Genomic DNA, 26,842 nt, shown 5'->3' with positions numbered 1-26,842 from the left:
TTTCCTTCCTTGCTGGTGATCAAAATGTCATGCTTTAGTACATGTGCTTGGACTGCTAAAGAAGCAAGAGCTGTGCTCAGCCTGACCTTGTCTTGGTACCTGCAGCTGATGTCCAGAGAACATTTTTTTCTTAATTTATTTTTAAAATATAGATGCTGATTTTAGCCAGTACTTAGCCAGTGTCATATGGGACACACAATGTTACACAGCCCAGAACACAAACTATCTTCCAGCTGAAACCCACCACATGCAGCCATTTCCCATCTTACTGGGTGTAGCAAATGTAAAGTGCTGTCACATTTTCCTAGGTCTGTGTACAATCTGTCAAAATAATTCCTGAGGTCCAACCTCAGTTCATGGTCCCATTACATTTCATACGTATCTGTGCGAGGAATTTGAGCTGTGTGATATGAAATATTAACCTAGTAGGGTTGACTGCCAGATGTGACAGCTTGCACTGTCTGAGATTATAATCTGATCCTGTGTGTATAAGAAATATATATATGGTGTTTTATGTAGGTTTGGAAATGGAATCACTGAACATGTGGATTTATATGGCTAGAGCTGGGTTTTTAATTTTTGAAGCTGCATTGCTTGCATCGTTTTCTCTTGGAAAAAAGTACAGGATAATTACTAGTGCTTTGCATTGTCATAGCCATTATAAATGCTTTACATGACATCTAATAAAGTGTGTTTGCTCACCAGCTATCTTGTGCTCTAAGGCACTCTGACCTTGCCAAAGAAGATGATGTGAGGTCTTCCCAGGGCACCCAGAGCAGTGGCTGGGTAAACATACCGTTAAAACTTCATTTGGCTGAAGGTGCAGAGTTTGCAGTGGGGTTGCCCTTGTTTGTATGCTGCCTGTGTAGGGAAATCCACACGCAATAGCCCACTCACACACCTTTGTTCAGAGCACTGCTCCCTCTGCTACATGGGAGAGTGGGGAGGGAGGCTGCTTTTAGCACGGGGAGCCCGATCCTGTTGCTAGATGTGGACCCCTGCAGAAGCTGTTAGTGTAAACAGGCACTGTTAATTCCTCCATGGATGTCACATGGTACTTTTGTGACCCTGACCTGCCATGGCAGGGTCTGCCATGGTGCTGCTGTGGATGTGCCTGAATCCTGCCAAGGCAGCTGGTTTACCTTTGCCATGGACTCAGTGGCTTGGGAACCTCTGCACCACTGTGCGTAGTGCAACCCAGCCTGAAGATTCATGGGGTCTGTGTCAGATACCCTGCTCTTGCCAGTTAAGATACATTAGAGAAGAGAGCTAGCTGTGGGTGGGTGGATAATACATGTTTTATTGCCTGTGTTTGATACAGGGGTTGAAGCCTGTCTGCCTCCCCCACTCCAACTGTGTGTTTTGTTTGATGCAGTAGGCTAAAGACCAGGTTTTCCTGCAACTAACTTACAAGCTGCTTTATTCTGAGATATTGTATTTGTTGTGATGGGCCTTTAGACTCGTGGTAGTTAGGAGATTTAAAGCATGCATACCTTAAATATCTGTTATCTGGCACATGTTAGAAGAAAATATAACTAACTTCTATTTGGCTGTAAAGCATTTATGAATGACAGCCAAAGCTGTAGAGGAAAAGACAATTGGTAGAACTGAGCCCCTTCAAGATAAATGCCATGTTAGGCTCTTTATTTTTGGTTTTGCAACTTGAGTTTTCAGTTTTTGAGGTACCTGCTCTCTGGCATTTAATAAAGCAAATGGCTTCAAAACATGAAAGCCTTGAGGCAAGGACAATGCATATATCCGTGGAATTGGCAGTGTGGGCACTGGCTTGGTCCTTAACATTTCAACTTCTTTGATTTTTGCCTTTCACTCAAAAGCTTGGAAGGGGAAGGTTACCAAATGCATGTTTACTCGAAGCACACAACCTGCTTAGCTGCAATTATCTCCTAATCTGGTCCTTCTAAGTTTCTCTGGTCTCGCAGGTAAATACAGATTTAGCTGTTATTCAAGGCATATTATTTACCTCATTAAGTGTGTGTTTTGGCACGTGCATTATTTACCTGACGGACTAACGGATGGGAGAGAGCAAATGCTGTCTTTTGTGCAAACAGTGACTTTGTTTGTGAGCAGCAAGTCCCCGTTTTGCTGTGGCCACTTTGTCTCCATGTCTCATGGTGGGTACTTCCATCCCTTCATGGTAGAGCAGAAAGCCAGCACAGGTGTGGGGGGCCATGCTCATGAAAGGGCAGGTGGGTGGCATGTCAAGTGATGGAGTTCTTCCACGAGCAGTGGGACCAACTGTGGGGATAGATTTAAATATTCTATATAGCTTGGTGTGTGTGTGTATATATGCAAACACAATTAGAGGGGGTACTCCTATCCTTGTTCAAGAGGACTGAGTTGGTGCAATTTGGTTCTTTAGTTATCAGTCCCTGTACCCACCCATGTAACACCATGAACTAGTCTTGAATTCTTATTCCTGTAGATCTGTTAACAGACCTGAGCTAACCCATCCTGGATAGTGACAATTCTGGCAACTTGTTCCTGCAAAGTTTTAGAAGAAAAGTAGCAGGAGGGGAAATCCAGGTCATCTCAACATGGATAGTGCAATTTATTTAATAGTGTTTGTTAGATGAAAGTATCAGAAGGTGATGACTGAGTGAGGTATTTCTTAGGGAGGAAGACTGTAGCCTATAGAGTCCTGCTTGCATTTTACAGTTCCTGCAGTACCTGCATGTGATCAGTTGAACTGATAGCCTCCGCTGGGAGAAATACCTGAAATTAGAAGTGGAGTGTAGCACTAAAATCACATCTCTGAGAAACCTTGTGTACAGACCAAATGAGAACTTTCCTGGGGAGGAGCCTTCCAGCCTCCAGCCACCTGGATTTGTAATGGAAATGCCATGTTTTGGTGCAACTGGCAGGTGTTTCAGGGTCAAGCTGTTTGGATGAGTTGTAGTGTTGGTATGTGTATTGCTGTGTTTAATTTTTACCATGTATCAGAAACTGCATTGTATATGAAAAGATAAAAGGCCTCAGAAATTTCAACAGGGCTTAGATTGGATAGTCTGTGTTTTTGTTGGTTTGTGTTATGTTCTGTTATGATGAGGATCAGCAGTGGGGTGTGATCTGGTGCCTGGAGCCATCATTATTGTGCATCTCATAGTTCTTAATTTAGAGTCATTTGCAGAGGTTAATTTTCAGTTGCCTGTGATTCTGGACACCTTAAGCTCAATCCAAATGTCATCTATTGTGCTTAAAGTAGGCTACTGTGTTATTTCAGGTTTGTGATGCTGGAACCTCCACTGGGGAGCACAAAGGGAATCCCTGTCAGAGGAGGACAGTGAACAGATACCAGCAGAGATGAGATGTAGGTGTGCATGAGTAACACGAGTCTCTCTTCAGTTTCAGATGCCTCTGGATGTTCAATGATAGCACTCCTCCATACTGGAGCAGCAAAGTTTCCCCCAAACTTACTTCCAAGGTCAAGACAAGCTGTGTCCCTCCTCTTCCCAGCTGGTGTTCTCGAAGGGTTCCGCTCCATCGTAAGCAGGAAACTGGCGTCCCACGGCTTTGGAGCTTCCATGGCAGCAATGTCATCCTTCCCTCCACAGAGATATCACTACTTCTTAGTCCTGGATTTTGAGGCTACATGTGATAAACCGCAGATTCATCCTCAGGTAAATAGTTAATCGTGTTAATTGTTGCCTTGCAAGTTGCTGCTGCTCTTCTGAGAGATAAAAGGAGAAAAACACAATGCTTGCTCACTAATTTTTTCTGGTTTGTCCCACCTCCATTCTGTTGCTGGTTCTCCAGGGCGCTTGCCAGTCACCTGCTGTCTCAGGACTGTTTGGTGGGAATGAATAAAGGAGTCTGATTTCCATCAAGGAAGTGACAATTCATGTGTTATTGAAAACACAATTCATATGTGTTATTTAAGTCATGTATACTTGTCATTTGTCTGAACTGGGAAGGGTCTTGAAAGTTTTTGGCTGGAAACTTGCATTAATAGATGGCAGCCGTGTTTGATTCTGCAAGGAAAAATTCTACTGTTGGTAGCGAACAGCTTTAGGAAAAGAATATTTTGAATGATGGGAATATGTGCAACATAATGGTATTTCTAAGTAGACAAGAAAAACAGTTTTTAGATCATTTCAGCAAGATCAGATATCTTGCCTGGGTTTTAACTCTGAAGTGTAATGAGACAGGAAGAGTTCAGCTTCAGAGAGATCTTCTAGTGCTCTGCCACTTGAGACATACGGAGATCCATATAAGTACAGAACTTATCTGCAAACAGTTCATCCACAGTGCTGTAGAGCAGATTAGTAAAAATATTCTCAGTTGTTATCAGGATAGGCCTAGGTTTTTAACTGGAAAACTGTACTAAAAAGAAAAAAAACCCTGATATTAGGTTGTTAGCGAACAAACAGAATTTCTGGGTCTAAAGTGGACTGAACCTCCTCTGCAAAGTAATTGGTCTGCATATGCTAGTGATACCTGCACTGGGTCACAAGTTCCTTTTGTTTTGTTTCAACTATATGAAAGGCTGAAGCAGTTTTCAGTGTGGTGTCTCATTACTGAAGTGACTCAATGCAGCGTGTGCATTTCCCAGTGCTGCTGTGGTTTCCCTTGCACTTGTCCTAACAAAGGATTGCTGCAAGTTGGGATCAAACTTGACTCCTGTCTTCCCCAGTAGTGCCTTGGTGGGTGCTGCCTGTTCTTTGTGTTACTTGAAAAATGGATGGCAAATTCCCTGCTCTTTTGCTGGCTCTTTGTGGGAAGCTGTTGTGGCTCTGCATCCAGTTCTACTAGCAGGCTCTTAAGCGCTCCCCAAGTGAGATATCAGGCTATTTCCTGCATGCTCTGCCTCGGGTGCACAGACCTGTCAAAGCTGTAAATTGGATCTACCTTGTCCCTTTGGATATGGGCTTGGTCTGTGCACATTTTGATGCAAAACCATGATGCATGTGGAGCTAGTTTACAGCTGGCAGTAAAAAGGAGCATGAGTGGAATATGATTACTACTGTTTTAAGGAGCTTTGTCCCCAAGTCCTTGCCAGGGAAAGTAATGGTCTGGGCCAATGCAGATCTGCTATATATTTTGTTGGTGAGATAGCACCTTTAAGGTGGAGATGTTCTTCAGTGTTGTTTTTCCAGTCTGCTGTGTTCAGTGCCTGTCTGCATCATATAATGTGTTGAAAGGGCTGTCAGTGCCTCACATCCTCACCAACAAATTAGTTTGACAAATAAAGAAATTACCTTTGCTACATGGGTCTCAATGTAGCTGGAGAGGCTGAAGGTGCCTGCCAAAATCTGGAAATGTTATAAAATGAGACTTCAGTTGATGCCCTTACATACCTCTTATGTCTTTGCTGACCAGCATGGCTTTTGTCCTCTTCACTGCTAGGCTGTATGTCATGGTGAGCAATCTGTGCCATGCATTTCAGTGATGTTTTCTGCAAAGTTTTAGTGACAGAATCTTTTGCTGCAGGATTGATAGACAGGTTTTGGAGGTTTGGTCTGAGGTCAGAGCTGGGAGCTAGAAATGGTCATGTGCTGATTTTCACTGTGATACTGATAATTTTTTGCTTTTATTTTAATATCTGCAAAATAGAAGTCTAGATACAAAGAAATTCAAATGCAGTGGGATTTGCTGAGAAGGCTGTGTATACAGAGCTGAGCTAAGCTTAGCTCTGTATACCCAGATCCAAAGTAACGGATCTAAAGTAACGTGATCCACGTTACTTTAAGTGGGTAGGCATAGCTGTAAGTTTAGCCAGTTCGGCCTAAAAATCTTGCAAGAGTTCACTTGCAACCATACAGCACATTTTACATTTCTCACTCACTGTTCTTCAAAATATTCTGGCTTCTTACAAGAAACTACTGAAAGAGCTATCTTTTTGTGCACACTAAGATGTGTGACTGCCACATCTGCTCCCCCTCCCGTTGTATTTACTCGTGCTCCTCTGTAACTGGCAGCCTTGCTGCCCTTATCCCTGGGGAAGTCCTTCATGCTCATTCGTGAGCCCTGAAGACCCCTTCATTTCCATTCCCTTTCACAGTGCCCCATCTCTCTCTGAGGTCTCGTGTTATAGCCTCTGTAATGGGGATCAAGGAGGGTCAAGGACAGTGGTATTCCCCTGGGAAGCCATCTGCATTGTGGCTCTGGTGGCTGAGACTGCTGCCTGAATGCCTTGTGCCCGCTGCCCTGTGCTTTACACTCACTCCTGTGTCAGGCATCGAGGGTCCTTCATGCTCCCTGTCCTGTACCCACAAAGGAACGGGAGCATCCTCGCAGCCCTGACTTCTGACTGCTTTCAGAAGATACGCCCCTCCATCAGTGCTTGTTTATATACACATAGAAACCGCTCAGCTTTATTGCTTTTCTGGATGTATGCATGAATAATGGGACCATCCCAGAGAGAAAAGAAGGTGTGGGGGGTTTTAACTGCACATTCTGTGTCATGTAGTGTTTTAGCCTGCCAAAGGTCATTAGGGGTTGGCAGCAAGAGATGTTTATGGCTGGCCTCTCGCATCTCTTTAAAGCTTACCTTGTGCCTTTGGAATGTGATCCAAAGCCCACTGGGGTCAGTTGGGAGCTGTCATTCTGCAAAGGTCGGTGGACCCTGAATGGTGGTGGTGTATTTCATTTTTCAGCTCTGTTTTTATCTTTTGCTGTCTGGTAAGAGTTTATAAGTACCTGCTTTTATACACTGTCAGCCCGTAGAGCTGGATACATATGGAGCTTTAGCTTCATGAGAAGATGCATTAATAAGTGGCAGTCTTGCTCTTTTGTCCCTTTGTCCTTGTAGACACCAATGTTTATGATGGTCAGTGCTTTCAGTGACTGTGTTAAGCAGCTCCACAGACTCAGGTCTGTGGCTGCCTTTATTAATGCAGTAAGAAGGTGTGCCTCTTTCAGTCAGCAAGCCGAGTATCTTGCCTTCAACTTCAGCTGAGCGGATGAAAATAAATTATTTGTTTTAAATATAAAAAGTCTGACGGTAGAAATCAGATCTGTTCAAAGCTGAATTTGAAATTAGCCTTCTATATATGATGTTAATCTCTAATTTATTAAAGCCACTTAAATGAAAATAAAATAAAATTCAAGCTCTGTATGTCTGCTGCATGGAAGCATAGAAGAGCATCAGATCTCTGACCTGCTAGAAGGAGCTGGATCTAGGAGTAACTGAGCTGCTAAATGAGCTTTTGGTAATGATAAAGTTCCGTTTTTTCATGTCAGTTTTTTCAGGTGTTCATTGTCTCAGATTCAGTCAAATTGGTAATCATTTGGGAAGTAGTAATTGGCCTCTTTCAAACTCTCTGTAAAGGGAAAATATGAAATGTTCAGATCTTCTTATTGCTGAAGAAGGTTGTGACCAGAAGCAGAAGAATAAATTGTTTACAGACAGTGTTTTCTGTGTCCTCCTAAACAGTACTTTTTAAATGCAAAAATATCTTGATTTTTTTTGTTAGTGTATCCTAGATACTTCAACTCTGTTTAGCATGCATTTAGATGGTTATTTTGGGAAAAATTTTAATTATAATTGCTGTCAGATAAAACTGGATATACTAATAAATATAAAACATCACTCACCATTTCAACATAAAACCATAAACACTGACACAGACTAAGCAGATGTTCAGTTACTAATTTATTTTTGGTGTTCAAATAAATCTGGATGATCACAGTACATACTGTGATTGGCAAAAGTGTATTAACAAATAGGAGCCAGTCTTTCTGTAAGATAATATTTAGTACAAATGCAGGAGAAGGTTATATCAGATTCAGTGTGCATTTCCTTGAGTGCTGCTGTAAAAGAGCATTACGTGTGTTTTCCCTTGAACATCAGTCTCACATCCAGCTCCCAGCCACGGGCAGGTACAGCTGGAGTGGCTGTGATGATCTGTGCAGCTGCCTGTCCTGCTCTATCTGCAATCTTGTTACTGCAGCAGGGACAACTGAGTCGTGTGTCTCTGCTCCTGAGCTGCTGTGATTTATAGGCTGACCTTGTAATGGGAATGGATGCTGATTTCCACCAAATTTAGGCCATATCAACAGATGTGCAGTCCCTGCCAAGCTCTCTGTGTAGGGTGACTAGATAGAGGATAGGGAAGCTGCCTTGGGAGCCATGCCTGAAGGTACTTTGTGGGAGGAATGTGTCCTTGAAATCACAAACTTGCTGCAGGTGGAGGCGATGGAGGGATCGCTCATCTGCAGGGGAGCAGGCTGCAAGGTACCCTCTGTGTGCTTTCCACATCATTTCCTGTGGAGGCTGAATCCAGGCAATCCCAGCTGAAGGCCAGGATGGGAATGCAGGTGTCTCACACAGTAACAGACATTGTCACAATCCTACCCTGAGGTGGATAGAGGACATGTGTGTGCCTGTGCCTGCCTGTTCTAGCTAGACATCCCCACGTAGCAGCTTTCTTCTTGCACTGTTTTTGTGTGGCTGTTAAGCTCAATGCACTAGAAATCACCTGCCAAAACCTTTATTGAGGATGATCATGAGTTGCTGAAAAATAAAGAAATTCAGGCTTGTTTCCCATGGCAACTTTAACTCAGCATAAGTATTACAGTAGAATATTAATCTGTAATTACCTATGTTCATGCATCTTAGGCTTGGGTGTAGTTTTAATAACCTACTTCTCCATTCAGCTTCTTACAATGCTGTTTGTAGAGAAATGCTGTTAAAAATACATGTAACATAGTGACTTAAAAGTATTTTTTTTCTTTTTACTACAAGTAAGTAAATATGTATGTATTTATCACCTCTTTTTCAGTTATGGCTGTTATTATGCTATTGTTCTTACATCAGAATGCTTTAAATTTCTGAAGTGGCAGTAAATGGTTCATATAAGAGCCCTTTCAAATGCATTTTCCTGTTTGCATTGAGTTTTTGAGCCAACTTCTTTAGGCCTTGTAGCTTTAGAGGGTTGCACTGCACCTGGTGTCAGACCTGCACTTGGAGACCTCTCTCATTCTCCCAGTAAGTGGGGACAACCTTGCTGTGACCCATATCAATCTGACAGGGTGGGTTATGACTTCAGGCAACAGAATTAGCAGTATTTATTTTAAACCTGATGAGCTAGAGAATATGAACAGTTATTGAACCCAAGTCTCCTGGAGAGCACAACCATGAGACCACCAGGCAAGACATCTGATGTACGAAAAAAAAATCAAAGCAATTTTTTATTTAAAGATATAAACCCAGCATTATTATAGCAACAATTCTAAAATACCAAGGCACTCAGGTGGCCAATGGCTGCAGTCCTAACCTGGCCTAACCTGCTCAGCTTTTGCCTGGTTGTTGACAGGCTGATGAGATGACTACTTTAAAGCAATCAGTCATGTTGCCCTTTCCCTCACAGTGTGCGGAGACCCCACATCAATTATGCATCCTGGAGTGCAATTTCCCACCTGTGTTGTTTGAACACTGTATCCTTAGCTGTGCAAACATTACACATCGTTTAGGTGACAAGTTGCAAAGTTAAGTGGACTTGTTGTTACAGCAGAAAGTAGTTGAGCGGCAGTCACCCTGAAAGGAAAAGATCCAAGCTAGCTCAGGAATGTGCTGGATTGTTTGCCTCTCCATAAAGCCACTGGTGAGGGCTACGTGTGCTTCTTGAAATACTCCCATCATGTGCATTTCTGAAGTGAAGGGGATGTGAAGTGTATCCAGGTTTGTATATTTGCTGTGCTTGTCCTGCCATGTGCATGGCCTGGTGTGGTTCTCGATGGTCGGTGTGTGCCTGCTGCTCTTTCACAGCCTCTGAGGCATGGGAAGTATTTTGCATCACTCCCAGCATAATGTTTTAACTAGGCAGTATTCTGTCATGGCATAGTGCCCAGCTAGTGTTACTTGGGGATGATGCTTTTCAGGCTGCCATGGTTCCTGGGAAATTGTCTTTGCTGTGTTAAAGTGGTCTTGTCTTAACTTTGAACAAAACCTTCCTGATAAAGAAGCAATGCAGCTCAGCTCTTTTAGTGAGAGGGACACAGGACGTGCTTAAATCTTGTGGGCTTTTCCCCCTTTATGCCAAGCTTGCTGTGCAACCATCCCTGTGTTTTCTTTGTTGATCTGTGCACTTGTCAGCTGGCAAAATAACTCTTCATAACATTATTTAGTTCCTTTCTGTCAGGCAGAAATGTGCTGCCATCAGCAGCTAGTTGTGATGTCTGTAAAACCCTGGGTATTCATTTACATGCACTAATGTGCCCTTTCTACCCATCCCAGATGTTTTAGTGTCGTTGGGAACATTGATCATTTGTCCTGCTCAATATCAGGTGAAGAGGTTGGGACTTGAAATGATCTGATAATTCTGCAACAGGGACTGCACAGGCTGTTTGTCTGCCATAGAGAGGAGTGGATGTGAAAAAGGATATAGTGTAGTTGCCATCTTGCAGTGGAAAGGTAATACCTGGAAATGTGTGTGTGTGCTGTTTTTAACTTGGTCTGAGTGCTAAACTTCCCCCAAACTGTCAAGCTTAAATTGTTGTTGGCTGTGTCAGTAGAGATGTTCTGGGTGGTTTAAATATATGTCAATAGTGCTTGAAGAAACACATTGAAGTGTTGATGTCTGATGGTCTATATTTCTCATCCCATGTGTGAAAAGAGGGAAATTCTGCCTTATTCTTGATGTCTGGGTCCTGCTGGAAAGATCAAAATAGCTTAGTGAGTTTTGGCAGGGAAAGATGATGCTGGTGGTGAGAGGTAGGAACCAGCCTGGGAGAAAATGATTACTGGAAGTTTTGTTATGAATGGCAGGACATGGGTTGTGAGCCTGCTGTCAAGATTTCAGGTGCAACGGCAGGCATGAAAAACTCCCAAAGACCACAGTGGTAAGTTTAGGAGAAAAGCATCATTTGTGAGATGTGGATCTTCCTTTTGTTGGCCCTTTAGGAAGGGACTTGAGCTGATTAAGTACTTCACTTTGTATTCCATACTCTTTAGAAGAAAAAAAAGATACTTTTTCATGAGAGTGAATAAGACAATCAGTGAGTGTGAGTAGGGGTGATCACAGGAAAATGCAGCTGTGAGTGCAGCCTGGATGGCATTGGGGTTGTGTTTAATGCAGTGATGAGAGGTGTGTATAAGATGAGGTCTTTGTTGCAAAAATGAGAAAGGCAATGTTCCGGCCTGTGTCTGCTGTGGGTATGAAGAACAGTCGGGAATTTAAACAACAGCAAGGGAAATTCAGATTAGACATTAGGAAAAACTTCCCAATGATAAGACTAATGAAACAGGAGGATAGAGTGAGTGCCTGGGGAGTATGTGAGTCTCTCTTATTGGAGTCGGTAAAAACAGCCTAGACAAAGTCAGAAATTATTTAGGGGGTGATGATGCTGCCCTCAGGCAGGTGCATGGACTAGATGTCTCTTTTAAAGCTGAAGCTCCTGGAGGCATGTGATTAGATGGGGATTTCAGCTTCTATTAAAGAAAGAGAAATGGTCCCTCACCCTCAGAGTTGTAAGGCAGCACTGGGAAACAAGAGCCACGTTTGATGTCAGTGCAGAACCCAAAATGCAACTCAAAATTTATCTTTGAGGAAATCTAGCCTTTGACATTGGGCTTCAGTGTCTGAGCGTTGAGGGTAGGAAGTGTGATTCACCTGAGAGCAGGGGGAAGAAGAAATATTGGATAATCAATGGTCAGGCAGTAGAATTTTTCTTCATGTCATCCTATCCCAGTGTTTCATGATCTTCCCATATTCCTTCCAGTTCTCTTCTGTTTTGTTTTTGATGTGTATTTCCTTTCATGCTTTTCTAGGATATAGTAGTACTTTTAAATGTATCAATTTGTTAGATGTATGCTTATGTGTATTTTAAGCTAGGTAGTGATGGAAAAAAGAAATTTGGAGGTCAGCTGTTTCCCCAAAGACCTTTTGAGAGGTTTAATCAGTACACAGAATTACTTAGCCAGGACTAAGGCGCTGAGAGGCTCCACAGTGTGTGTGCAGGCAGACATCCTTTGGAAAGCCAGCATAGCCCTGATTCAGCAGAAGTCCTGCTGTTCCACACTGGAGAGGTGTTGCCTTTATGGTACTTGTTTTGGTTAGTTTAATAAAAAATTTAGAAGTGGGGAAAAGACCTATGAGGTCATCTTGGTTACTGCCCCTGAGGGCCGGTGCAAGGCTGCTCACTTGGAAATGGCTTTAGTTAAAATAATAATTAAGGCAGAGGATGGAAACTGGGGAGGCAGATCTGTTCGGCTAGTGCTGTCCTTACTATGTCCCTTTTCGATTTTAATTGCCTTGGAAAAAAAAAGAAAATCACAAGGCTTTAAAAGCTCTGATTCTCTCTGCTCTTCAACGCCCCCACACCCTCTCCCCGATCTTGGAGGCATCAACTCTCATCTGTCAAAGTGTAAATCAGCAATTAAAACACAAACAGCGAAATGCCAAAGATGACCCGAAGCACAAAGCAACTGACAAACAAGTCCGGACAAATCGGCGGATAATTTATAAGCATTGCCCTAAAATCTAATTATTTGGCAATTCGAATTTGCAGCCGGCCAGGGCTGTGCAATAAATTTAACCCGCCATAAATTATTTAGGAGCAGCCCGTGGTGTAAATCAAAAACACGAGTGTTTGTTTAAGAAATAAGCTCCTTGTGCATAAAATGACTTTTTTTTTCTTTAAAGAGGAGGGGGGGAAAACCATCCCTGAACAACATGAGCTGGTGCTAAGCTCTGTCCCTCCACAGACACTCCCTTGCCTCTTCTGCCCCTACCTTTTTTTAAGGTGTAAACATTTCTTTTGGTAAGAAGTTTTATGCTTTTCCTTATCAGACAAAATCTGTTTCTCTCAACAGCCTCTGCTTGTTTTTATTGCATTTTGAACAGTCAGCTCTGATTTTTATGGGCATCTTTTATTCTTGCGTTTATTAAACTTCTTCACATGGGGGTTAGAGTGAGGGATAAATTATTCTCTGGTAGTTTTTGAACTGAATGGGCCATACAGTCCTCCTCAAATATATAACTGTGCCCTGTCCACTTTGTACATAGGTGTCTGGATCAAAAAGTTTTGAGAGCTGGGAAGCTCTTGCTGGCACTTTGTTCTTTCTCCATAATGATAAGCAAAAAGGATAAGCAATAAGATTCCTTTATGGGAATTAGGGTAATTTCAGGCGCCTTCTTCTCTGACTGGAAATTGTTTAGCAAGTATAGTCTTGTGCTTGTTCATTTCTTTTATTAACAAGAAGATCAAGACAGCTGAATTGATGCATCCCTGCTCTGGTGTTAAAGGGAAGGGAGTTTCATATAGGACAACTGGGTAAGGAAGGACTGGGTTTATAGGAGTGCTTTCATATGCCATTAAGAATTTTTCAAATCCCTCTTAAAAGAAAGTCCCTAGCCATTCCACAGTTACCCTGCTGCTGCTCAACCCACTGGCTAGGGACAGCCAGGTTGCACAGGAGACTTCTACCTGGAACTTTTTTTTTAAACCCTTGGTTTTTCAGAAGGACAAAAGTTCTGAGGAAGCTGTCACATAGATTTGCTTGGAGTACCTTGAAATAGTAAATGTAGGAGTGTTATAAAGAGAGTGGACCTGGTAATGGATCTGTATAAGCCTCTGGCTATGTAGGTTCCTATTGTTACCGTGTTTGGGGGCACAGCTGAGGGGAGGGGCAGGGTGCTGATGTTTTTTTCTTTAAGCGTGTTAATATTGATTTTAGAAGCTCTGTGTTCCAACAATATAAATGCAAATGCCTGTAATTGGGAGCCTTGTGCAGAATTTCTCAACAGAAAACATGTTCAACTTCTCTGACAATGAAAGGAAAATAAAAAGCCACTTATTTATTGGTAGTGGTTTGAATCCTGGATTTCCTTTCAAGTTACTTTGCAGTGCTAAATAAAATACCTAATTGCAGTGCTCGCAAAATTCAAATGAGTACATTTGTTCTCTGGTAGCTCGCGGCTATTTGCAGCCTCTGGACACCCTCAGCATTATTTTAGCACATCCATAACTCCTGGTTGTGCTATGAGGAAAAGCTGGCAGTGGGGGCAGAGGGAAGGCTTAGAAGCCCCAAATGCTGCTGGCACAAATCACTGCCAAAGTTGGAACATTTACTCAGTGTTGGAGTGAATATATGTGAGGATCTCAAGGTAACACTTCGGGATGGTCAGGCTCTGATAGAAGAAAGGAAGTGTCAGTGAATCTCTGCCCTTAACTCCTTCATGCTGCTTTCCTCCACCTTTCCTGCCTGGGAGGAAGCAGGGAAGGTCCTTGAATGGTGGAGATGGAGCTGAGCATGTTGAGCTCACTGGGCTGCTGTGAAACATGAGAGAGCACCCGGCTGCCTTCCTGCATCACAGTCTCTTGGGGGGTTGTGTGTATGAGTGTCTAAGTGCTCACCGTTTCATAATAATTACTAATGAAATTCTAGATCTGTAATAACATTTCAGATATCTAAAACAAACCATATGCTTGTTAAAAAAAAAAAAAAAAAAAGAGAGAGAGAGAAAAAAAGTGGAAACAGATCTACTTTAAGTCATAAATTCTTGGTAATAGAGGCCTCTTTTCTCCCCCCTTTCTGTTTATGTTTGATAGATATTTTTGTTTCTGCAGGAATGTCAACTCTTAATTTCATGATGTATCATGGGCTTAAGAAAATTGAATTTAATAAAGGCAAAAGATGAATGGCACCTTTAAAGGTCCCAACACTTGTCTTTATTAGCAGGACAAACTGCAGGGTCTCCAAACACTGCTTCTCTCCAAATGAAAGTTTAAATGAAAAGTACAGCAGTGTCACAGGTTAAATTTCATTGCAGGACTGGCTAACGTCGTTAGTGAGGAGTGGGGCTGATTTCATGGGGCTGGTATCTGTTGCCTTAGATACCAGTGGAGCAAACACTGCCAGAGACTGGAAAAATCTCCGCTATAGGAAGCGTGCAGATAAACTGCTTTTTGGGAAAGGTTCCTTACCACTTGTTTCAAAAACTGACCCAGTAAGCCCAAGGGAGTGGCAGCACTTTCTCCTAAGATGCTCTAGCTGCCTCTGGGGTTCCACCCCTGCTCCTGGCCAGGCACTTCTCACAGACCTACAGTAATTCTGGATATTGTTACATTTTCCACATTTTTAAAGTATGGCTTTTTATTTCCTCCGTCTGTCTTAATCTGACCCTCCTGGAAGTGCTTTTTGCCTTTGGTTCTGGAAGGCGAGGACGCCTTTGTGTATCAGATCAGCAGCAGCCTGTCTTTCAGTCTCGCTTTGCGTCCAGCCACTTGATGGCCCCTGAGGATGTTTGTGGTCCCTTAGGGTACATCCCAGCATTGCAGCACAGCCCTGCTCTGAAATCCAGCCGGTGTGTGTCCCTCTCTGGAAAGGGAAATGTTTGTCTTGCCTTGCTGTGAGCTTGCCTGGCTTCCATGATCACCCTCTGGGTGGGATGCAGGCCTAAGGGGCAGTGAGATGCCCCAGACCCATTTGAAAGATGGAATGATGTTATTCTGAGGTTAAGTCAGGCTCTATTATGGCAGCCTGTCTGTTGACTTCAAACTTTGCAGTCTGTTTTCCTTCTGAACAGAAGTTTGCTGCTTTCAGAGCCTGTCTGTGGTGGCCCTTTTGAGGGGAGGATCAGCTGTATCCAGCTGATTTCTTACTGTCTTGGGTTTCCATGGGTCCTCTTGGGTGGCTGAAGCTGGTGAGTTTGGCTGCACCACAACAGGCAAATTGGCTAATACTCCAGTGTTTGGTGTGTGCCTTCTCCTTACCTTGGAGCCCCTGGGTCAAGTGTGCTCTCTTTCCTGGGAAAACTTGGTGACTCCCAGTGGGGTGGTGTGGCAGTAGGGAAGGATGTGCCCATCCATCCACTCTGCCTCATCCAGCACAGTGTGCACAGGAGTGGCACAGTGGACCATGAAGAAATGCATAAGCCATGCGTCCTTTGCAGCTTCACTGCTCAATGTCTACACCTGGGCACTTCCACACTGTTAACACTTTATTTGATTTTTACATTATTTTCTAACTTTCCATCTCAGCAGCACGTGCTCTCCATGTGCCCTGGTCTGGGCTGTGCCCTCCTGCACTGGGGAGCTGCTCTGCTCTGTCCCTGGGCTCTGCCCACCATGGAAATTGGGTGTTTCTCCTGGCTATTTAAATTATCTGTTGTTTCCATTTACCCACCCAGCTTCTTGCCCTCCTGCTGCCTGGTGGGGTGGTGGTGATGTCATCAGCTCATATGTGTAACCTCACGATAATTTCCGCCTGCAGGTCATGAGGGTTGCAACCACGCTCCAAAAAAGTGTGTTAGTTCCTCTGCAGCGGCTGCATTTTTCACATGCTAATTTTACTCACAGGAGTTGGATTTTTTTTCCATTTTTTATTATTTCTTATTTGTCTCTTCCAGATGTTTTCAGGCAGTTTTTTTTTTTGTTGTTAAACTAATTCCATTCATGTTTTAAAAATTTATGAAAGCACTAATAAAAATGTCAAAGTGGTAAAAATGTTAGCTTTTGCTCTGCTTTGATTAAATTTTGCAAACTGTTTTTGAATATTAAAAAGCAATATTTTTTTTATTCTCTCTCCCTCTCTCTGTTTTTCTCTAGAAGTGATTTGAGAGGCTTGTTGCATGGATATCACTCAGCAGGCTCATTTGCACTCCAGAACCTTGGTGCCATGGATCTCTATTAAATAACATAGACAAATTATTCTTTAAAGACACCAAACAAATTGTCACTTCTCCTCTTACATTAAACTAGAACGAAGAAAGGGAGTGGAGAGGAGGGGGGTGAACACAAAGGATTTTATCGCTTTTATTCAGTGGGTGGCTTTTTTAATTTCATGTATATTTTTTAATAATTGAGAAATCCATCGCAAGTGGATTTGTTTAAACTTTTTATTAACAGGTTCATGTAAATTTTTGATTGCTGATTATTCAAATAATTGAACATTCTTCTGATGAAGGAACGTTTTTATTTCCCTATCAGCATAAATTGGCTACAAAGAGGAAAATGAAGCAGGGCTTGCTACTGTGCTGTATCTCATAGGGATGGATGTGGGGGAAGCTTTCAGCTCCTCTTCCCAGTCTGTTGGAGGAGGGCAGTCCTCCTCAGCCTTTCCAGAGAAGGAGGTGCTTCATGCAGTAGTCCCTGTTGTCTTTGTGATGGTGTCCTCTAAAAGGATGGTGGGCTGGAAGGGTTGAGACTGGTCTTGGGGAGGGCACAGCCCCTGCAATGTCCTTGCCAAACAGCTGTGAGCCCATTGTGAGCACAGCTTCATATTCCCTGGGTAGCACATGGGACTGGTGTGAGACCACCTTCCTTAGGTTCACCTTAGGCAGTGATGTGTGCAGCTGCAGTGCTGAGCACAGAGACCTCCTTGCAGCCTGTCCCTGCTGCGATGAGCATCAGCACCATCCTCGTCTGTTCTGGTGGTGTTGGATGTGCTCTGTGCTGTGGCACCACCTTCCCACTTCTGCAGAGCTTTGTGTTGAGTTTATTTTTGTTTGGAGCTATCAGGCCACCTCGCTAGATGGGATCATTTCCATCTTCATTTCTAGTTTGTTTTAAATGAACAGCTGCTTTTCTTTTTGCCCTATTCAGGAAATCATCGAATTCCCTATCCTGAAGCTGAATGGCAGGACGATGGAGATCGAATCCACCTTTCACATGTATGTTCAGCCTGTGGTGCATCCCCAGCTTACGCCCTTCTGTACAGAGGTAAAGTGCAAAGGTTCCCTGGTGCTCCAAGAGTCTCTCTGGGAAGCAGGTTTCCATTGCACCAGGACTCAGGTCGCCTCTTCACGGTGCAGCTGCAAGGCAGTGTGTCATGCCAGTCTTGAGTTAATGACAAAGAGAATAATTTTTTGTTATTGCAGTAATGTGTAAAGACATCAGTTTGGATTCATAAATAACTCTAGCTGTGATCAACCAACTAAGATAATTGTATTTACAGCTAAAAAATGTCTCAATAGGGTGACCACCAAATAAACACACTCATGTTAGCTGATGTTCAAAATCCTGTAACCTCTTTATGAGCTCTTGAAATTTTGCTGTTCTCCTCTGTGGTGGGGAAGATCAAAGAGAGCATGGACTGAGGAAAGACAGTGCTTTGCAAATGTGTGGTTCAGAGGCACTAAATGACTCTCCTGTGGGCCTGCATGTTAGGATCTGGGGAGTCCTTCAGAGTGGTAGGATAATTCACATTTGCATTTTTAAGACTTTCTTTTTGGTTGTTGTAATTGTGGGCCACTTGATTGCTCTTTACTTGCTTACTCTCATTGCTGAGGACAGCTGCTTTTGAGCTGTGGCCACCTTTCCCCAGATATGGAATGAAGGTGGTAAATGTGATCCCTGATGGTTCAGAGGAGTTGAGGAGCAGGGGTTTGGTTTTGTTGTTGATTTGGGGTGGCTTTTTGTTTTGTTTTTTTATTTCACCGAAAAAGTTAACTATTTTTCCAAGTGTGTTTTCCCTCCTTGCCATAATCACCAAAAGAAACTTTAAGTTCCTTTTGCTTTGAGCTTTTTTCCCTGTCAGTCCAATGGTTCAATTTTGGCCAGCACAATCACTAAAATACTGACTGTGGGAATCAGTGTATTCAAGTTCTTCATCTGTCCCTGTCTTGTCACCAACACCATGATGTGTTTTCCCCTACCTCTCTGGCTACAGCCTTAAGCCCGTGGAGGGCTTGTCCCACCTGTACTAGCCTGATGAAAAATGACTCCTCTGTGTTAGGTGGAGTCCCCTCCAGAACCAACCAGCCCCTTCCATATTTTCACATTGTAAAAACAAATACTCATTTTTATTCTGCTGTAACTCAAAACCGTCTGAAGGTATTTTATTTAAACTTAAAAAAAAAAAAAAAACACTAAGCCCAGAAAACATTATTCCCCAGAGAAGGGCTTTCAGAAACCTATAAATGTGTGAGAACAGAGGGTTATAATGGAAATGGTTTTGCAACCTTAATGCTAGAAGGCTGGGCAACTACTTTGGCTGTCCTTGTCCCCATGAGACTTGCTGGACATATGCTTGTACAAATGTGATAAATCTCACAGCTTGCACCTGATCTTTGCTAAAGACAACGTCATCTTCTAGAGCTGAGCCCAAAATGTTGGCCTTGCAAGTTACCTAAATTCTGGAGAGAAGTTGTCTCATTTACTCCCATCAAAACTCCCTTTTCTGGAAATCTCTCTATTGCATGCTTTCCCCTGTTTCTAAAGACTGCAGCTCTGTTCTTGCACAAGAGTCTGCAGGAGTTGCTTGCTGTGTGCTTGTGGGTCAGTTTTGTGAGCTGAGCAGAGCCTCCAGCCTGCTGCAATCTAAGGACATTCAGAGCTTCTCTAGATGATGACCTTGTGACCAACAGCCAGCCCATCTATTGCTCCTGTACTGCAGTGATGGTTTCTTGGTTTTCTCTTGCTCTTGGGGGTCTGGACCAGGTGTTTGTGTCTCCTGTGTGGAGCCTTGAAGCAAGTCAAGCTGAGTGTGTCTGTGTGTCTGTGATGGCTGTGCTTTTGCAGGATGGGCACAGGTGTCCTAGGTCAGCATTCTGCTGCAGACTCTGACATGAACCTCAGTCTGGCATCATGCCCAGAGCTGGGTGAAAATGGGCAGTACTGAGGCCAGCAGGCAAAATGACTGCAGAACCCCCACCTGTGTCTATCAATGGTGCAAAAAGGCTGCACTGCCAGGTTTGGCAAGTCCTCTGTTATTAACAGCATGGATTAGAAAGCTGGTTTTAATCCTAGCCTTGATGTCACTGGCTCCTGGTTACCCCTACATTTTACCCCTTGCTACTTAGTGCTCAGCATGGCCCCTGTCCTTCCTGGTTTGGCAGACCCCTGGCCTGTTACAGATCCCCAAGAGTGGGATCATGGCTGGAGATGTGCTTGTTCCTGAGGCCCATGTATGGGGCTGAGTTTGAAACCCTACCCTGAGAGGCCCTGGTGAACCTTACTAAACAGTGGGGTGCTGCCAAGTAGGTGCAGAAAACATCCCTGTGCCACTGGTGCAAGTTTGCTTGAGACCCCAGGGACACAGCCAGGATGTGCTCTTGCAGAGCTGCTGCCTGAACTGCTCCAGCACTTGTTATCGACTTTCTGCTGGTTTATGTTTTCTGAAAAATACTAATTTTGCTAAATGCCAGTAAAGGGCTTTGTCTAGGCACCTCTACTTACAAAGGTTGAGATTTATTGGCCTCTTTGTCTACAAAGAAAGACCAGGCCTGATTATCAGATGGTACACCAGAGACAAGTGCTTAGGTAATCAGCAAACTGTCTTGGAGTAGAAATACGATGATTTCCCAGATAAACTCTCTAGCAAAAGCACTGGTGTTGACATTACACAGGAGCCTGTCTGCTGTGCTGCTGATTTCCCCTCTCCCCCCTGCCTTTGCTAAGCAGTAGAGCTGCTTGGTGTAGACTCTGTGTGGAAGGGTTACTGGGATTGTTTGACATTACTCCTTGGGTTTGGATTACCTCTTCCATCACTCTTCCTTCTTGAAGACAACAGCACAGCATGGGAAGGGTACTTGGAAGGGTGGAGAGCTTGTTGCCTCCCTCAAGACATCGCTTTGCTTACCTTTTGGTGTGTCTGTGCTCTCCCCTGGCTACAGGATGTTTCTCCAATTCCCCACATCAATGGCCAGGAGCTTTCTTCCAGTGCTGGCTCACTCTGAGACTTCATCTCGTCCCCTTTCTCCTGACCTGCTTCTGTAAAACAACAGGTCGTGAAACTTGGTTATTGTGAGGGGAGAGCTGAATACTTAGGTGGAAAAGTTGTTAAAAGCTGTTACTAGGTGTATAAAGCTCATCATGCCTTGTTGGAAGATGCAGATGATTTTTCTGGTGCCCAAGAAAGTTCTTGCCAGGAGCATAACGAGAGGTTCCCTCTACATGCAAGGTGCTTGTACAGATCTTTTCGCGATACTTGGCTCTCTTTTTATGACTAATTTTTATTGATTTTTTTTCCTGAAGGAATAGACAAAAAAGAATACAAAAAGATAAAGGCATTATAGCTTGCTTATGTTCCCAAGTACCTCATGCTTCTTGGGATAACCAGTGAAATTTTACAATTGTACAGTTTTATGTTTTATACTTTTTCAAAGCTGCAAGACCAGATAATGCTGCAGAGATCCAATGCACTAGGTTGGATGTGGCAGATGGACATAACTGATAACAAAAAGTATCAGAAAGGATGAGAGAGTAGAAATCTGGTCCAGTTTGAGCACTCTGACCTTTATTGAAATGTACCTATGGAGCAGATACATTCCTTTGTATTCATGTGTGTGATTTCTGCAGTGTGAATCTCGTGTGTGTATGCTTGGCAATGTGTCCTTGTACACACAGGCTGGTGCTTTGCTAGCCTGGCAGGGAAGGACAGAAGGAGTTTTGGGCAAGAATTAGCAGTGACTCTTGGTGACACCTCTGCATCTGCTCCATATCCCTCCTTCCTCCTGATGGGAAATATCTGGATGAGGCCGTTATACCCTGTCCTCTCATGGCATCAGGGGTGCAGTGCTCCACAGGTACTTCCTGAGGGTGCCTGCAATGGTAGAAACCATTTGCATTAGTACTGGCTGAGATAGTGAAATGTCACCTGTCATCCTTAGCACAGAAAAGACTTGGACCTCTTGGAGCAGGTTCAGAGGAGGGCCATGAAGATGAGCAGAGGGATGAAACACCTCTCCTGTGAGGAAAGGCTGGGAGCTTTGGGGCTGTTCAGCTCGGAGAAGAGAAGACTCCCAAGAGACCTTGTGATAATACTCCCAAGAGACCTTGTTGTGACCTTTTAGTACTTAAGAGGGCCTATAAGATAGACTTTTCAGCTTGGCCCCATTGTGACAGGACAAGGAATAATGACTTTAAACTAGTCAACTAAGTGTACAGAAGAAGATTTTTACATTGAGGGTGGTGAAGCAGTGGCACAGGTTGCCAGAGGTAACATTTAAGGTCAGGTTGGATGGGGCTGTGAGCAAACTGATCTAGTTGAAGATGTCCCTGCTCACTGTGAGGGAGGTTGGACTGGATGAACTTTAAAGGTCCCTTCCAAAACAAACCATTCTATGATTCTGTGTTCCTTTCTGAGCACACCTTTCAGTCACTTCCAGAGATTTGGGTTGAGCTGCTGCCTGAAAGGCAGAATAACTTAGCAATAGGTGAACCTTCCACCTCTGCCAGAAGAACATATGGAGAGAAAGATGGCCAAGAAAAGCAAAAACCACGCCAGTGAGTTTTAAAAACTGCTCTAAAGAGCCATGCATTAGTTCCTCAAATCTATTTGCTTCTCAGACTATAGAAGTCTGTAGGTAGCAGCTGTTAACACAATTAAAATAGAGATTATTATTAAAACAGTTTCCCAAATACAAAAGAGTGTCTATGTCCCTCCACTTTCCTAAAATTCCACTTCATAATGGCTTGATGAACTTGAGAAACACACCTAGAGGAACTCTGCATTCTTAAATTAAAATACTTCCCCTAAAAGGTATGTATTGCCATTTCATGGAGTCACTATGAGAAAATAATCTTTCCACTTACAGTTTATTCAGTGAGTCAGGTACTTGGTATTCATTAAATGTAATTACAGTTTAATTGGAGTTTATTATAATTTCTTTTTCTGTCCTCCAAGTTCAGTGCTGTAAGCCAAGCAGCCAAAGAAACTGAGAGATAGAAACCATTTAGCTTCCTTCAGTTGCCACATACTTAATAAAGCAGAGCCCTCTGGTTTGTGAGAGGACTTATCTTGTACGAGTAGTTTGAGCTGGTCTGCGTGGAAGAGTTACTCCTGGCTGATGGTGTGGCCATCAGTATCTCTCAACTGGATGCTGTGGCTTCCAGAGGCATGGATGCTTCTAGGTTGTGCTTGACCTTTGTTTTATGAAAACGTGTGAGATGTGTAGTTTCAGGAAAGTGCCATATGAAGTGAAATCCCATAGTGTGCACTTGTTCTAATAATGATTTTTTTAATTACTTGGGTGCATTGATGGCAAGCTACTGAACTCCAATATTCAATATGTTAAAAGACAGTTTTGTCAGTTGGAAGACAGACAGAAAAATTATCTGTTTTCCATGTGCCTCAAGCTCTCCTGGGCAGACACAGGCAGAGGCCTGTGAGACTGCATCTTTTAATGCATGTGTTTAGCTTTGAGCAGCTGGGCAGTCTAGGAGCAGTCAGTAGGAGTATCTGTTGGCAGGACCTCTTCTAAGGAGCCTACTGGAAAACAGACTAGACAGGGCTCTGGAAGAAAGTGCTTTTCTTCAGATTTCATTCCATTATTTTGAATACAATTTTGAACTGCTGAGGAATGCTGTGATGGACTATGGGAACATGGACATGCTGTCTGCCCAGCTCAGGGGAGGATGACTGGGTCCACTCCAGGTCTCACTTGCCAGTATTTCTCTGTTTGGTTCATCTGACACTGAAATTGTGGTGTCACTGTGACAGCAGAGTAATGTCCAGAGACCTTGGTAGTCACCACTGCCTGTGTACATCAAGGCAACACCAAAACTGCTGAAGGGCATGTTGAAAAAGGGCATCATGCTGGTGTATGATACTGCTCCCCAAATTGATCCTGCCATGCTGAGAATTTGCAGGTTTGTGGTGTGGGTAGGAACTCCACTACATTTCTGTGTTTGGGATAGAGCTGTGCCCTTTCCTGTGGCTGGGGAGCAAGCAGGGTTACTCTGCTGTGGCTGGTTCCTCATCATCACCCCTGTGGGTCACAGGAGCATGTTTTGGTTGCAGAAAGATGGACAGGAGAGTAGACCTCTCTAATGATCTTTTGAGTGCTGCTCTGGTGACTGCTTTCCGTTTGTCTCTGTTTCAGCTGACTGGGATTATTCAAGGCATGGTGGATGGGCAGCCGAGCCTCCAGCAAGTGCTTGAGGTAAGCAGAGTAACCTTTAGTTCTCAAACTCTGACCTCTGGTCTTGTAGTCCCCTCTTCATCTCTTTCCCTGCACCCTCCCCTTGCTGAGAATCGAACCGCGTAATTTGACTATGATTACAGCTTCATTAGAATAACATTTGCTGTCACACTGGTGACACACTGCTGAGATTATTGAACCATTGATCTGTCATCTCCAGCTGTTCATGTCAAGGGTGCTGACAAGATATCCAAACTCCTGCCAGTAAATAGGAGAAGAGGCGATTCTTTCTTGAGCCAGTTTTAAAGCACCAAGACATTGCTCAAGACCACTGCTCCTGGAGATTCTGCTTTCATTTCTTTTCCCCTCCCTCAGCACTTTATTAAATTATTTTTTCTACCTATTTAAATGCTCAATAATACATGTAGTATAGAAAGAAAAGGCCTCTGCAATCTAATCTAAAGGATGCGTGAATGCAGATACAGCCCTAATAATACCTTCTGCTTAATGTGGAATTCCTAGAGCATTTAAGGCTTAATTAACTTGGAAGTATTTCTCCATCAATAGCTTTTGTTGGTAGTCAGATAGGGAAGGAAACCTCCTCAAGCAGAGCCTACTTGGGCTGCAGGTTGGTGTTTGATGCGTCATCTCTGTCAGGATTTCCACTGCTGTGTAACCTAATTGTTCCTAATCAGAATAATTGCAACAATTGTTTATCTGAGGAAATCAAATTAAAGGTGTTAAAATCCTCCATGGAGACAGCATTTGATGGGCACTCACATCAGGGAGTTTAGAAAGGTTACCACTGCTGTCCCCAACTCTGGGCAGGCTCATGTGAGGCTGGCTGGGAGATCGTTTTAGCCAAAAGGAGTGTGGCTAAGAGGCTGGATGCTGCTTTTCTGGAGAGTTTTACTCAGGGGGATGTTGTACAGTCACAGGAAGAAGCATTGACCCCTGGCAGGAAAGGCTGTGTTGGTGACATGAGACTGAAGATGGTGCTCTGCAGAGGGGGTGTCTCACATCCATGCAAACCCCCAGCTCTCCAGAGAGCATACAGCAGTCTTGCTTGGCCATAAACATACGGATGCATGAGCCTCTTTCCCCCAGGAGGGAGAGCCCTCTTTGCCTGGATGGGTGAATGTAGATTGCCACTGGAGTATTCCAGAAAATGGTTCATTCTGTTTCTATGGAAGCTTCTTAGAGTATGGAAACACTTATGTAGATTTTTTTTTTTTATTTGGACAGAAAAGGTGTTCATACAGCAGCATGTTTCTAGGTTAAAATGAGATTCAGGTCAGGCAGCTTCTGAGGCAGGCTGGTTTGCTCAGGAATGAAAGGTGTCAAGCAAGGGAAAAGAGGAGGGATTTCTGTTGCTCAAGCATTGAAAATGCTGCTAATGAAGTTGCATAGTAACAGTTGATTGCCTGCCACTGCAAGATTTTGGGAACATCATCTGCTAGTTTTAGCTGGACTGAGTGTGTATGCAGGGCTTCTGTCTGTGCAGGGTTTCTAGTCTAGGTTAGTTCCTTAATCCCTGAGGTGGATTGCATCCTCCAGGTTAACATGGCCCATTTTTTAAGAGGACCCAGAATGTCTGTCCCTGTGGGAAGTTGTTCAGGAATAGTGGATCCACTTTAAATCCACACTACCCTGAACAAGCACTACTTTAGAACTGTAAGAAGGAAAGAGGGATCCAGCCTGGAGAGGAAGGGGACACCTGGCTTTGCTTGTTACTGCCACACAGCGCCTGTGTGTGCCCAGCCCTTCCATTTCTTTCCCCTTCCCATATCCCCCTGCTGCTATATGAATCAGTGTATGTGAGAAATGCTGTAGGGGAGGGGTGCCATCTCAATGTACCTGTCTTTTTTCCTCACTGGAGGGGACAAAAGTTATGTTTCCTACGAGCCTCTTTGGTACAGGGAGAGGAGAAATGCCAGGTAACAGCACGGTTGTGTCGTCCCGTTAACGCTGCACAACTTTCATCCCTCCACAAGCAGAGCTGCTGCGGTGTCTGATAAGATCATCTCTCCTCTGGTTGCCTGATGTCTCCTATCAGAAATCTTCAAAGGTCCAAACGTGCTGTTGTTGAGATGGCAAGCAAAGAGAGAAGAGAGAGAGGGAGAGGTTGGATAAGATCACAATTTTCTTCTCTCTTGATTGCAAGCAGCTTATCTGAGTTTAACTCTTGTGGCTCGGCCTGTCTCTGCAAAACTCATCCTCTTTTCTTGCCTTCCTTTCAGAGGGTTGACGAGTGGATGGCAAAGGAAGGCCTCTTAGATCCCAGCGTCAAGTCGATTTTTGTGACCTGTGGAGACTGGGATTTGAAAGTGATGTGAGTATGGGAGGGGAGGGAGATTTTCCTGGGCTTTATTGCTCCATTCTTGCTTGTAGTGCATATGTCTTTGTCCTTGCAAGCCTCCAACTGTCCCTACTCATTGTTTCTTAGGGAAATTGTTGTTTGCCATGCATAATTGGGAGAGGAAAGTTGTTTCAGAAGACAGATGGGTGCTGGGCGTGGTGCAAGATCACTGCCTAGGATATTCCCTATAGCAAATGAAGCCTTTCAGAACCCAAGAAAAGTTTAGACTGGAGCTTTGGGATGTTTTGCCTTTTACCCAATATGCTTTCCAAAGGCATGGATATTTCTGAGTGCATACGTGAATGATCAAGTGATGATCCTTACCTGACTTCCTGCATTTAAGGATTTTTCTGTCATCTTGGCACAGTAATTCAATGTGAATCACAGAGTAGTCTTTGGAACAGAACACAAGCAGAATAGAAGCCAGGTCTGGCATGCTCCGGTGGTGTTCTTATCGTTAAGGTCATCTTCATCAGCTGGGTGAATATCTTGCAAGTACCAGGTGGGGGCCTGCACTGGGATCTGCAAATGTTAGTTTATGTGCATGTTTTGTTAGAAAAATAGCTAGGCCACAACCTAAAAATGTTATTGTAAGAATGGAGCTAAATGTCCGAAAATTCAATTAGTTCAATCTCCAAAGTGTTTGCAGATCAGTGTCCTATAGAGCTGAATTCCTTTGGATTAGTATAATCTTGCTTCAGCTTTCATTTCCCTGTGG

The 26,842-nt window shown here is 43.6% G+C and overlaps 1 protein-coding gene across 3 annotated transcripts in view; it reads left to right on the top strand.

The window, feature by feature from the left end:
* Window positions 1–26,842, top strand: part of ERI3 (ERI1 exoribonuclease family member 3) — a 129,151-nt gene that overhangs the window by 6,164 nt on the left and 96,145 nt on the right. For all 3 annotated transcript variants that reach the window (XR_009114813.1, XM_058030299.1, XM_058030300.1), the window contains exons 2-5: window positions 3,364–3,638; window positions 17,506–17,622; window positions 23,727–23,786; window positions 26,006–26,097. Coding sequence is in view for 2 of the 3 variants with exons in the window: in XM_058030299.1 (XP_057886282.1) it covers window positions 3,387–3,638; window positions 17,506–17,622; window positions 23,727–23,786; window positions 26,006–26,097 (521 nt within the window). In the remaining variant the exon portion in view is untranslated. The remainder of the gene's footprint in view (window positions 1–3,363; window positions 3,639–17,505; window positions 17,623–23,726; window positions 23,787–26,005; window positions 26,098–26,842) is intronic.

This window comes from Melospiza georgiana, chromosome 9, assembly GCF_028018845.1.
Source record: "Melospiza georgiana isolate bMelGeo1 chromosome 9, bMelGeo1.pri, whole genome shotgun sequence".
Taxonomy (NCBI): Eukaryota; Metazoa; Chordata; class Aves; order Passeriformes; family Passerellidae; genus Melospiza; species Melospiza georgiana.
This window is presented reverse-complemented; position numbering and strand designations above follow the sequence as displayed.